The sequence below is a fragment of the Eumetopias jubatus genome, unplaced genomic scaffold (genome assembly GCF_037043125.1).
Source record: "Eumetopias jubatus isolate StellerSeaLion01/CBP00866 unplaced genomic scaffold, mEumJub1_p1.0 scaffold_2, whole genome shotgun sequence".
NCBI lineage: Eukaryota > Metazoa > Chordata > Mammalia > Carnivora > Otariidae > Eumetopias > Eumetopias jubatus.
In genome coordinates this window covers 81,235,850-81,250,272 of record NW_028274808.1, presented here as the reverse complement: position 1 = coordinate 81,250,272, position 14,423 = coordinate 81,235,850, and the positions used below count along the sequence as shown (strand labels likewise).

General features: G+C 39.2%; 1 protein-coding gene across 3 annotated transcripts in view; it reads right to left on the bottom strand.

Annotated features, from left to right (window-relative positions):
* ZNF827 (zinc finger protein 827) overlaps positions 1-14,423 on the bottom strand; it is a 171,762-nt gene that overhangs the window by 97,273 nt on the left and 60,066 nt on the right. For all 3 annotated transcript variants that reach the window (XR_015767772.1, XM_088021027.1, XM_088021028.1), the window contains exon 5: positions 12,322-12,555. Coding sequence is in view for 2 of the 3 variants with exons in the window: in XM_088021027.1 (XP_087877153.1) it covers positions 12,322-12,555 (234 nt within the window). In the remaining variant the exon portion in view is untranslated. The remainder of the gene's footprint in view (positions 1-12,321; positions 12,556-14,423) is intronic.

The window sequence follows — 14,423 nt, the reverse complement described above, 5'->3', positions numbered from 1 at the left end:
GAGCTGGTTCTTTGAAAAGATAAACAAAATTGATAAACTTTTAGCCAGACTCACCAAGGAAGAAAGAGGACTCAAATGAAATCAGAAATGAAGGAGAAATAGTAACTGACACTACAGAAATACAAAGGATTATAAGAGATTATGAAAAATTGTACACCAACAAATTGGATAACCTAGAAGAAATGGATAAATTCCTAGAAACATACAACCTTCTAACACTGGATCAGGACCAAATAGAAAATTTGAACAGACTGATTACTAGTAATGAAACTAAATCAGTAATCAAAAACTTCCAACAAACAAAAGTCCAGGACAAGATGGCTTCATAGGTGAATTCTACCAAACATTTAAAGAAGAGTTAATACCTATTGTTCTCAAAACTATTCCAAAATATAGAAGAGGAAGGAAAGCTTCCAAATTCATTCTACAGGGCCAGCATTACCGTGATACCAGAACCAGAGAAAAACATTACAAAAATAAAACTATAGGCCAATATCTTTGATGAACATAGATGCAAAAATCTTCAAAAAAATATTAGCAAACTGATTCAACAACGCATTCAAAAAACCATTCGCCACAATCAAGTGGGATTTATTTCAAGGATGCAAGGGTGGTTCAATATTTGCAAATTAATCAACATGATACATCACATTAATAGGAGAAAAGATTAAAACCATCTGATCATCTCAGTAGATACAGCAAAAGCAAAGTACAACATCTATTCATGATCAAAGCTCTCAACAAAGCAGGCTTAGAGGGAGCATACCTCAACATAATAAAGGCCATTCATAAAAACCCCACAGCTAACACCATACTCAATGGTGAAAAACTGACAGCTTTTCCTTTAAGATCAAGAACAAGACAGAGATGTCCACTCTCACCACATTTATTCAACACAGTACTAGAAGTCCTAGCCACGGCAATCAGACAACAAAAAGGAATAAAAAGCATTCACATTGGTGAGGAAGAAGTAATACTTTCACTATCTGCAGATGACATGATACTATATATAGAAAACTCTAAAAACTCTACCAAAAAACTACTAGAACTGAAATATAAATTCAGTAAAGTCACAGGATACAAAATTAATATACAGAAACCCACTGCATTTCTATACACTAATAATGAAGTAACAGAAAGAGAAATTAAGCAAACCATCCTATTTATAATTGTACAAAAATAATAAAATACCTAGGAATACACCTAACAAAGGAGGTAAAAGGCTTGTACTCCAAAAACTATAAAACATTGATGAAAGAAATTGAAGATGACAGAAACAAATGGAAAGATATTCCATGCTCATGGATTAGAAGAAGTAGTATCATTAAAATGCCCATACTACCCAAAGCAATCTACAGATTTAAGGCAATTCCTATTAACATACCAACAATACTCTTCACATAACTAGAACAAATAATACTAAGATTTGTACAGAACCACAGAAGACCCTGAATAGCCAAAACAGTACTGAGAAAGAAGAACAAAGCTGGAGGTATCACAATCCCAGATTTCAAGATATACTACAAAGCTGTAGTAATCAAAACAGTATGGTACTGGCCCAAAACAGACACATAGATCAACAGAACAGGATAGAGAGCCCCAAAATAAACCCATGCTTATATCATCAATTAATCTACAACAAAGAAGGCAAGAATACACAATGGGAAATGGTGTTGGGAAATAAATGGTGTTGGGAAAACTGAACAGCTACATGCAAAAGAATGAAACTGAATCATTTTTTTACACCATACACAAAAATAAACTCAAAATGGATTAAAGACCTAAATATGAGATCTGAAACCAAAAAACTCCTAGAAGAAAACATAGACAGTAATTTCTTTAACATTGGCTATAGAAACATTTTTTTAGATATGCCTGCTGAAGCAAGGGAAACAAAAGCAAAAGTAAACTACTGGGACTACACCAAAATAAAAAGCTTTTGTGCAGGGAAGGAAACATCAACAAAACAAAAAGGCAACCTACTGAATGGGAGAAAATGTTTGCAAATAATACATTCAATGAGGGATTACTATCCAAAATATATAAAGAACTTACACAACTCAACACCAAAAAATTAATAATCCAATTAAAAATGGGCTGAAGACATGAATATTTTTCCAAAATAGACATACAGATGGCCAACGGACACATGAAAAGATGCTCAACATCACTACTCATCAGGGAGATGCAAATCAAAACCACAATGAGATAATACCTTCTGTCAAAATGGCTAAAATCAACAACACAAGAAACAACAGATGTTAGTGACGATTTGGAGAAAAAGGAACCCTCTTGCACTGTTGGTGGGAATGCAAACTGGTGCAGCCATTGTGGAAAAGAGTATGGAGGCTCCTCAAAAGACTAAAAATAGAATTACCACTACTACTGGGTATTTACCCAAAGGAAATGAAATCACTAATTCAAAAATACATATGCACCCCTATGTTATTTACAATAGCTCAGATATGGAAGCAACCCAAGTGTCCATCCACAGATGAATGGATAAATAAGATGTGATGTGTGTGTATACACACACAGACACACATGCACATACACACAATAGAATATGACTCAGCCATAAAAAAGAATGAGATCTTGCCATTTGTAACAACACGGATGGACCTAGAGGGTATAATGCTAAGTAAAATAAGTCAGTCAGAGAAAGACAAATACCATATGGTTTTACTCATGTGTGGAATTTAAGAAACAAATGAATAAACAAAGAAAGAAAGAGACAAAGAAAAAAATCAGACTCTTAAATACAGAGAACAAACTGGTGCTTGCCAGAGGGAAAGTGAGTGGGGGTATGGGTGAAACAGATAAAGATTAAGAGTACACCTACCTCGATGAGCACTGAGTAATATACAAAATTACTGAATCATTAAATTGTATACCTAAAACTAATATAACACTAAAATTTTTCAAATTTAGGAAAAAAAATTTTAAAAAGAAGAACAGAAGCCATAAAGGAGAAATCGTTCGCTTCACAGAAGTCTCCCATTCTTGGGCCATTCTGGACACTCCCCTAACCCAAGGGAAACAGAGCCCATCGCGCTCAGACTGTGGGTATCTTCCGGTGCTCAGTGCAGTGAGTGGCCCAGGCACTACCACTTGAGCCTGTTCAGTGGGTGATGTGGCCACTCAGCAGTGGACAGGCTTCCTGGCAGTGGAGAAAGAGTTCCCTTCTCCAGAGCTAGATCTGTGATACCAGTTTGTACCCAGATGAGCACAGAATCCATGAGGTTTATCCATACATGTGAATGTTCCCGATCCTTGACACGGATAAGTGAAAGGTGAAAGGTTAATATGGCAATGAAGAGAAAAACTACTGTGGAATGAGAATGTTTTAGAGCTCTTGTTGAGGGAAATAATGGTCGTGCTCTTCCTCACAAGACTGTAACTATGGTAACATATAGTAAAAAGGCCAGGTAAGAACCATAAAATACTAGAGCAGTAGAGGAGATCCGAAAGCAGTGGTAGGGTACACGGCTTTTACCTGGCAGGGACCTTTGTCCTCTGTGTGAAAAATGGAATAGAATGTGTTTGGTTGCTCAACTATTTGCATCCACACTGCAACTGGATCCCTCAGACAATAAAGCTTCTTTGTAGAGTTGTCACCATCGAATAGTATTTGTTAGTGGTCTCTCTGTGCCACAGTTTGTGTTGTGGATAACATCTGTAGTTATTTATACCAGGAAACCAAAAACAACACAGGAATCAAGAGGGCACACTATCCCAACAGCAAGCACATTTTCTAGGTGTCATTCTTCATTTTCTTCCCTCAGTATTATCAAGGAAAATCTGGAACACCTCCACATCATCTACCCTCAACCCTTCCAGCTGTGGTCAAACCCCTCATTCAGGTAAATAATACCACTGTATCTCCGTTGAGTTTAACAAGATCTAGACCTTCAAGAAAAGGATTCTTTTCAGTATATAAACATGTCATATTTTTATCTTATTAAAGTGATCTAGTCCCTGTTTGTATAAGACATGGTTTTCACACTCCATACACCTTCAATTCTCACTGAGTTTCCAAGTACTAAAAGAAGAGTCTAATTCCTTATTTAAGATTTAACTCCCCCAGTTATGGGATTTCTTTGTATGTGTGTGTACATACATATACATGTACACACACATATTCATATACACATACATATTCACATACATATACATACACATGCATATCCCGGGAGTTGCTTAGGATATATATGGCATGAGGAAAGTGATCTGGCCATTAGTTGGAAGCCCATTACTAGTCACATTCGTTATAAGTCATTTAAAAAGTTGACATACAGGGTACCTGGGTGGCTCAGTCACTTAAGCATCTGATTCTTGATTTTGGCTCAGGTCATGATCACAGGGTCATGACATCGAGCTCCACAGAGGGTTCCGTGCTCAGCGGGGAGTCCACTCGAGATTCTCTCTCTCCCTCTCTCTCTCTCTGCCCCTCCCCCTGCTCTCTCTCTGTCTCTAAAATAAGTAAGTAAATCTTTAGAAAAAAAGTTGACATACAAATATTCTTTGCCATTAGCTGAACTACAGAATGCTATTGCAAATACAGAAATCAGACAGCTCAATTCCACTAGGAGGCCTGTAGTCAATAAATTAGTTTTCATAGGCTTTATATCTGCAAATTAAATGCTGCCCTCATATAAGTAAAGACAGGCTTTCGTTTTAATATTAAACAACTCTGCATTTTTACTTAATTTCTGGAATTATGGAAAATGTGATGGTGCTCACAAGCAACAAAGGAAAAGAGATAAACTGGACTATATCAAAATTAAAACCCATTGTGCTACAAATAATACCATTAAGAAAATGAAAAGACAATCAGCAGAATAGGAGAAAATATTTGCAAATCATACATCTGCTAAGAGGCGTATATTCAGCATACCTAAGGAACTTTTACAACTCAAGAATAAAAGGACAAATAACTCAAAAAGCAGGAAAAGGACTTGAACAGACACTTCTCCAAAGAAGATACACAAATGGCCAATAAGCACATGAAAAAATGCTCAGCATCTTAAGGCATCAGGGAAAGGCAAATCGAAACCACAGTGAGATACTAGTTCCTACCTGGTATGATGGCTATAATAAAAAAGACAGACAATAATAAGTTTTGGCAAGGATATGGAAAAATTAGAACTCTCATACATTGCTGGTGGGGATGTAAAATGGTGCAGCTGCTTTGGCAAACAGCTTGGCAGTTCCTCAAAATGTTAAACATAGAATTACCATTTGATTCAGCAGTTCCACTCCTAGGTATATACCCAAGAGAAACTAAACATATGTCCACAAAAAAACTTGTACATGAACGTTCACAGCAGCCATAAGTTGGGCAACAACCAAATGTTCCTCAGCAGATGACCTGATAAACAAAATGTGGTATATATCCATTTTATACCACATATAAAATTAACATTACATTATTGGTGTATTTATTCCAATAATATCCAATGGAATATTATTCAGCCACAAAAAGGAATAAAGTACTGATACATAGAGGAACAACACAGATGAACTTTATTTTTTTTTGTTTTTTTAAGATTTTATTTATTTATCTGACAGAGAGAGAGAGAGAGAGAGAGAGAGAGAGAGGGAGGGAGAGCACAAGTGGGGAGAGGGGCAGAAGCAGGCTCCCCGCTGAGCAGGGAGCCCAATGTAGGACTCGATCCCAGGGACCTGGGATCATGACCTGAGCCGAAGGCAGACGCTTACTGACTGAGTCACCCAGGCGCCCCCAGAGATGAACTTTAAAAACATTATGCTAGGGGTGCCTGGGTGGCTCAGTCGGTTAAGCGTCTGCCTTCGGCTCAGGTCATGATCCCAGGGTCCTGGGATGGAGCCCCACATCGGGCTCCCTGCTCAGCGGGGAGCCTGCTTCTCCCTCTGCCTCTGCCTGCCTGCCTGCCTACTTGTGCTCTCTCTCTCTCTCTCTGTCAAATAAATAAATAAAATCTTAAAAAATAAAAATAAAAATAAAAAATAAAAACATTATGCTAAGTGAAAGAAGCCAGTTACAAAAGAATGTTGTATGTTTTCATTCATATGAAATGTACAGAACAGGCAAATCTACAGAGAGAGATAGCAGATTAGCGGTTGCCTAGGGTGGGGGTGACAGGGGGATGGGTAAGGAGTGACTGCTAATGGGTACAGAGTTCTTTTTGGGGTGATGAAAATGTTTCATAACTAGATGTGATGATGGTTGCACAACTCTGTGAATATACTGAAAACCACGGAACTGTACACTTTAAATTGGTAAATTTCATGGTATGTGAATTATCTCCCAATAAAGATGTTTTTAAAAATGAAATGGTGCTTAAAAATCAGTCTAGAAGTCCCCTCGAAAACATAACAATGCGACATATATAAATTCTTAGAAAAGTAGTAGACCACTGGATTCAACCAATTTCTCCAGGTGCTCAAAAAAGTTGAAGTGAAAAAGAGAACTTCTCATTTCAGCTGAGTAGACTATGCCACTTGACATTTTTATGCTCTCAGATTCTTCAGTACCATGCATTTGACAAGGTGATAGACAATATTAATGAAATAAATAAACAAAATGCTTTTCAACCAATACTTCACAATTATTCATTACATCTTTTCCATAACTTTGCTACCATGTCCACCTGTTCGCTTTAGGACTGAGTGAGGACGTAGAACCACCAGGTGCTATGTGTGACTGGGCCTCCCATGTTCTTTCCACCACTTAATTAGATAACGTGTAGGTTCGAAGGAGGCCAGTGTGAGCTGACATTAATAGAAAAACTAACACACCTACTTTCCATCCTTGTAGGTTATTACTGAAGCCATCTTGCTTATCAAGTTTGATAGACTACAATTTTCCAAAGGAGAAATCCTAAATAGAACAGTGAATAGTTACTGCCCTAAGAAATGGTTTAGCTAAAATCTCTTATTTATCTCCTGGAATTCTTTAGAATAGAACAGTCTCTGACATGGTCTTTGATTTGCTGGGGAGGGGGAGAGGAGGAACTCTTTCCTCTTAAAAACAAAAGAAAACAAAAGCCAATATCGCCCAGGAATAATCACGAAATTTAACACTGAAAAAAGCAGTATTAATCTGAGGCTCACAAGGAACACTATCTTGGTTTATTAGGTACATGTGCCCTTCCAAAAAAAGGTTTTCCAGATACCATACTTCATAATAAGTTAGAAAGAATCTCTACTGAAGAGATGCTCTTTTTAAAAAGTAAAATGCACATTTGATAGAGCACTGTCCTCTGTCAGCTTTAACCTAAGGTGGTATTCTCAGACGGACAAAACTTATTTCTTTAATTAACCATTTCCTCAGCACGGTGCTTTTCAAAACTCAGCCGTCAGGATCACATGAAGGGCTTGCAAAAACACAGACAGCTGGGCCTCCAACCTCAGAGTGTCAATGAGGTCCAGAGTAGAGCTCAAGAATTTGCATTTTGAAAATTTCCCTATTCTCCCCCACCCATGCTGATTCTGCCAATCTGAGGACCACACTTTGAGAAACCCTGCTTCAGTACCTACAGAGTTGAGAGGCTGGCTAGGCAAAGTACTGGCTGGGCAGGTCTTCCCCAAGACTCTACCGGAAAAGAAAGGTAAAAGTCATCCAAAGGCCAAAACACATTTACATTCAATACTTAAATAACAGCAATTACCATAATCTGCTCCTCAAATTTTTCTGGTTCATACATATTGTTTATCTTCCTGGTTTCATGCCACCCTCATTCTTGCCCACCCAAGATGCATTTCTGGCGGTTCTTCTCCCTCGCAGCCATCCTATATGACCGCAGCCATGTCTGCCCCAGATGCCCTTATCCCTAGTGACAGTACAAATGTCCACTGGTGGATCCCAACTGCAGCTGAGGCAATCAACTGGAATTTGGAATTCCTCTTTTGAACAAGAGGCAAACTCAGAAGCTGCAAGAAATTGCCATTTTCCACCATGTGAGCTATGTAACAGAAAAGGTCCATCTGTACGTGCAGAGAAGCAGGGATGAGGTAGGGAGTGAGAGCTTCCTGGTTTCCACGTGGTCCTCCAGACCCTGGTTTCAGTGAAGGACTCACACCCTTCTATATCCCTGCCCTGGGGTTCCATAAGTTAACCCCAAACCTGTACCTTCTATTAAATTCCCCTCGCTTGCCTAAACTGGCAGAAGAGGATTTATTATGTACAACCCAAAGGGCCCTAATTAAAACTGTTAATAAAGTCAATTTTGGGATCTCTTTCCTCTCTGTTTCAGTTCACTGAAGAGAGTAACCTCACCTTAAACTTCATCCTACCCAAGTTTACCTGCTTCTAAATATTTCATAGCCATGGGGAGCCTGGCTGGCTCAGCTGGTGGAGCCTGTGACTCTTGATTTCGGGGTCGTGAGTTTGAGCCCCACATTGGGGACAGACACTACTTTAAAAGAAAAATTATTATATATATAATAATTATAATATATAATTATTATATATATATATATTTCACAGCTGAAGCCCTATCTTACTCAGGAGATTCCCTGAACCCTACACATCTCTGTGTATTTCAAATCAATGCCTGCTTAGATTTTTCTACATGAGGCAATTATAATTTATATTTCTCTCCAAGACTAGACTGGGATAAATGAATATAAATCAGAAATGAAGAGAAATCCACTTGGTTTTGTTCCTTGTGCACGGAAATAAGAAAACCTATAGAAGTGTCTCAAATTGAGATCTAATATGAAGTTTTATTTACCATGTTAGATATACTTAAGTGCTTAATTTTTCATTAATGTTACTGAAATAACTTCAGCTTTTATTTTTGTGGAATTTACATGTTTAAAATGGTATTCTTAACCTGCTACTTCTAGGTTCAACCACCTACATGGTACATTTTATGTATTCATTCCCACACAAACATGTGGCTTCCCAAAAGGAGAAGGGGCATTTCTTTATCTCTGTGTGTCTACCCACTCCTCTTACAGTACGACAGAGACAAAACAGATCAAGTTTTGTGTCACCTTCAGCATTGCATCACGTCTGTGATAACACATCTGTTCCACAAGTTGGTGAGGTTACTCGACGTTGCAAAACCAGGGTTTCATAGTGACAGGATTCTCTTCGTCTGTCTAATGTTACAGATCCTCTGTAATGAACTTCAGGATTTTGGCCTCCTTGAATCAAGGCTTCTGGGAATTATCTTTGGCAACTCTGTGCTTCAGCAAAAAAGTCTGATTGTTTTGGCTGCCTTGTGTCACATAACAATAGGTAGTCACAGACATCCAGCGGTTTCCTCAGAGTGGGTTGCTTTCTTTATGGTAATCAATTTACTTGGCCCAGCTGTCAGGCACTTGACTTCCCAATTAACAACTGGAAGTAGAATTTGAGCCGCAGGAAGGAAGAAAACTCAGATTTTCCCAAACACACAGTGAATGAAAAACTTAGCCTAGCCTCTACCTCATCTGTGTTTTTCCCATAAAATGTAAATGTCAATTTGGAAAACAATATACCTACAGATGTTTCTCCACCCGGGAAGGTTTCACATGATGTTTGACTGGGCCCCGTGCCCAACATCCATCATTAAGGAGTTAACATAAATTAATTTAAAACTGGAAATGAACCTGCCAAAATTGTTGACCAGTTTCCCCTTATTAATTCAGTGAAAAGACTAAGAGGATAGCCTACACTACAGATCAAAGCTTCTAATCTCAAGGAAAGAAACAACAAACAAGAAAAATCCTTTTATTCCACATCTTAGCTATTCCTTTGGCCAAAACTGGAAGAAGAAACAAAATGTGTGATAATGCATGGGGCATACTTGTCTCACTCACCCAACTCTTCCTGGCCAAAAGGACTTTCCTCAGTGTGGCAGAAGACTATACATGGAAATTTGCAAGGCAGGAAGCAATAGGGACTTGTGTTCATGAGAGTGCCCACAGCCAGTCTTTGGGGTATCAGCTCAGGTGAACCTAAGGCATCCCTCACTAACCTGCATGGCTGCTTTGGGAGATGAATTACCCCTCTTGTCTATAGAGGGACAGGAACTATCATGGAAAGGGGGACTTGAAGACACTGACAAGTTCTTTACGTGGGTGTCTTTCAGGACATTAACATTGAAATTGCTAAATTGCAGCTTGAGGAAAGAGAGGATAGGAAGTTTTTCCCTCACATCCTTCTTCCAAGAGCACCGATCCATCCATGATCAGAAACTCTAATATCCACTGTAAATCCAATAAAGGGTGAGTCCCCTTTACCTTGGGGCTTAGGAATGAAAAGGCACTTTTTTTTTTTAAGTCACATGTTTATTTCTAGGACTAACTTGGAAACTTCTTCACAGTTTACCTGAACATAGTCTGCTAGAATGTAGAAGTACAGAGTTCGAAGTGCAAAACGTTTACTGAATGGATTCCATTGCCCTGGACTACTTCCGACTAGACCATGTGAATCTAGAGGAGAGGGGCTGGGATGCTATTTCTTCAGCTGAAGTCTCTCACACAAAGAACGTTGGGGGATTTTTTTCAAGGCAAAAAAAAAATTAGTTATCTTAGTCTTTCAAACAAGTGTTCATTCCACACTAGGAAGCAGGATAGGTGCCCTTTGGAAATATGACTATGTCATCCAATCAACTGTCGTTGAACTCCACAGCACATAAACTCGACAAAAGTCAACATAAACGTTTAGAAGGACCATTGCTGTCCACAAGTATCATTAAATGTGCATGGCTGTATGACCATATTCTATTTGAGGGATCTCATTATTATCTAGGAAATGATTTCATACTTCAGTGTCCAAAATCATATCACCTAGAAGGATTAGGAGAAAATGTTTTCCTTAAAGAAAATCTTCCCTGAAATCTCATTTTTGCATATTATCTTCTGTTGCCACCCCATCTCTCTCTGCTCACAATACTGGTTGCCCAGCAAACTCTGAAACAGAAATAGCATACACTGGGATCCTACCGACCGGAGTCACTGTTGGAAGAGGGTCACTGCAATGTGAAAGCCTGTGCGATGGAAGAAGAATCAGAGAGCTGTGTGACCCCTTTGAATTGACTGGAAAAACAACAGACATATTACTCTATGTCACTGAGACCTTTTGACACAGGAAGGAGGGCTTGAGTATAAGAAAATATGTTGGCCTGAACATCATATTTTTAAACTTTCAGCTTTCAGCAATCAGCACAGTCCTGCTAGGCCTCCCATCTGCTAAAGGGAAGCTGTTCTAACACTGTGAAGTTTAGAAAAAGGGGGCCATAATAAGGATGTCATAACTGCACTCTGCTTTATCTATCATAAATCATGTACCCTTGAAGTTCCAGTGTGTTCTAAATTAACATCAAAGGAAAGAATTCTTAACCCCACCAGCTGGCAAATACAGGAATTTCAACTGTTCTGATATAAGGCTCTAAGTAAATCACTATTAATTTCTTGCTTTCCAACCTATTGGTCAACCAGAAGCACAGTCAGAATTGCCGAGGAAATTATAGGGAAGGAGCATCCCTAATGTATCTCTTGCTTTCATCTTCCAAACACAGGGAGTTACAAACTGAAAACACCTTTTGATTCATATTAGCATTTTGAATATAGTTTCTAAAAAATTACCTTTTAACTGAGGCTGGGATATGACTTGGTAAGTATATTATTATTGATACGACTTTTCTTCCCATGCTCTAAAAGTCATACTCTTGAATTTAAAAGACACTAAATTTTTACCTGTTCTGAAGGGGCAGATGGGAGACTGGAAAAGAACCCAGAATATATGAATTCCAAATTATAATCAATTTTCCTTCTCTGACAGGCAGATTACATTTAAATACTACTAAAAAATTATCCATTCATCTTAAGAACTTAGATTAATTATTGTAATAGTCCACTATGAAATTTTCTCTTTGTAAAATCTCTTATTGCTACTCTATTGCTAATTACTACAAGCGCCATCTCAACTATTTATTAAGAAAAATATTTTTAATGGTTCCTAAAGAATACAGCATAAATACACACAAAAAGAAAGGTCTTCTATTAAGAAAGAATAGATATTTTGATCAATTAGCAGAAGTGCTTTGAATGTCGTTAGAATGCTCTTAAGATTATGACCTGCATCATCTTAGAAAGCAGCAGTGTTTTCCAACAATTTCCAGGAAAAGAAGGCTGTATTTAACAAGACAGGTACACAGACAACATCTGCAAACAAACTCGTACACACAACGCAGGAATGCAAGCCAAGCCACCCAATCATTCCTGAATTCGCCTCAATAATGCGATATTGCTACCGTGAGCCTAATTATAACCCATGCAGGAAGCAGCCCAGTTGGCTGCAAATGAAATGATCAGAACATGAATATTTTAGAATAAATCAAGTACCTGATAGTTTCATGAGAAGTTCAGATGCTGCTTTGACAGACATATCCCGCCTTAGCACATTCCCCTTCCCTTCCTGGGGCTTAAGGGTGTCCTCAGAGATGCTCGGGGCTGGCACTTCCGATTCCGGGCTGAACACATAGCTGGACCGAGGCAAAGTGGCACTTAAGGCCTCCTCTTCCTTGGGCTCCTCTTTCACTTTAAAATTAAGATTCATGGGCTCCTTCTGATTTGCAGCTGTCAAAAGAAGAAAGGTATTGTGTATATATATATATATATACATATACAAAAGGCCACTCCCCCTCTTAGCTGCTCCCGGACTTAATGAAATACGGAATGCACCATCACACTGTGCTGACAGCAGGAGGGACCACAACCCGATCAAAACAGGCTGGGACCTGGGCAGAAAAAAATACAATACACTCCATGAGCACGTGGCTCTGAAGAATGTGGGCTTCTGAATCTTTGGAAGCTATCATATTTTAAGAAGTGCTGCCTCTACAAAGTGGACATTTTTCTCTCTGGTTTCCCTAAGTATCTTCTTTCCTGTATATGCTGCGGCCTCCCTGACCTATGAGGCTTCTCCCCCACTTAACCCTATTATAAAATAATGCTTTCCGGCAATTATTCTGCCATAAAATACTCAATATAAACATGAGTCAGACGCAATACCCAAAGCAAAAACCTGGGGTGGGGTGGTAAGGTGATGAAGAATTCGCCAGAGAGAAGCTCAGACTAGAGATATCCCTCTTTGCCTTATTGTGAACTGACACTCCTGACCCACGAACACTGGGGCATGCACTTGGAACTATTTTTCCAGTCACTGTGAATAAACCCGTTATCTGTAGCTCAAGTCATCTCTGAGACCATGATGGGCACTTTTATTTTTTTAAAGAAAATCTTTTATTTTGAAATAATTTTAGACTTACAGAAATGTTGGAAAGATGGCTCAAGGAGTTCCCATATATTCTTTGCCCAGGGTTCTCGGATGTTCACATCTTACACAAGCATGGTGCGTTTGTCAGAACTAAGAAATTCACGTTGCTATGAGCTAAACTCCAGATTTTATTCAGATTTCACCAGTTTTTCCACTAATGTCCTTTTTCCATTTTTAGCATGGTTGGTTGGTGTGGAGTATGTGGTCAGGGCAGAGCTAACTGGCCTATTATGGGATGGCTTCTGTGGCTTGGCTACACCATAGCAGGCCTTCACCCACTGAGCTACACACTCCCTGGGAAAGACCATGAAGGAGGACAAGTATCCTCTGCCACCACTGGCCACTTTCCCGGGCAGCTTGCTCCCCTTTAATGGGCCATGCAGTAGGAACTTTAGGTTGGTTATATCAGATGTCTTTTGAGAAAGAAGATCTCATCCTAATACAGAATTCTTAGGAACACTCATGAGAGTGAACCCGAAGCCCATTCCTGCTTAACAAATAAGAAGATGAAAATAAATCTCCAAAGTAAGCACTTCTAACTTGTTGCTCACCACCTACCCTAGCCTGTACCCAAGCACAAAGTCCTTTCTCCCTTGTGCCCTCTAAAGGTGTACATTCTGGAATCACAAGTTCACACAGACCAGCATATTTAGAAACTGGACTCTGGAGGGCTAAGGTGACATTTGGAAGTTTTACCACCAGAAAGATGCAGAGCTGGGACTAGAACTAGTTCCACGAGCTGCCCGCTCTGTGCCTCCACCTTACCTACCTCCACCACACCATTCCTCCACTTCTGGTCCCTTTGCTATAACAACACTTGAATGTAAACTTGACCTTCAAGTGCCACCTTCTCAATGAAGTCTATCCTGACCATCCTGTTCAGAACTGCAATTCCCACCCCATGATGCTCCCAATCTCTCTTACCTTACTCTTACCTTCCTTTTTTTCCAAAAAACTTACCACCTGGTAACTTCTGGTTAAGGACTGAATTGTGCCCATTCCCACCAATTCTTATGTTGAAACTCTAACCCACAATGCGGCTACATTTGGAGACAGGGAGGTAATTACAGTTCAATGAGGCCATGAGGGTGGGGCCCTAATCCAGTATGATGGATGTCCTATAAGAGATACCAGGGATGCATGCAGACGGAAGAAAGATTGTGGGACG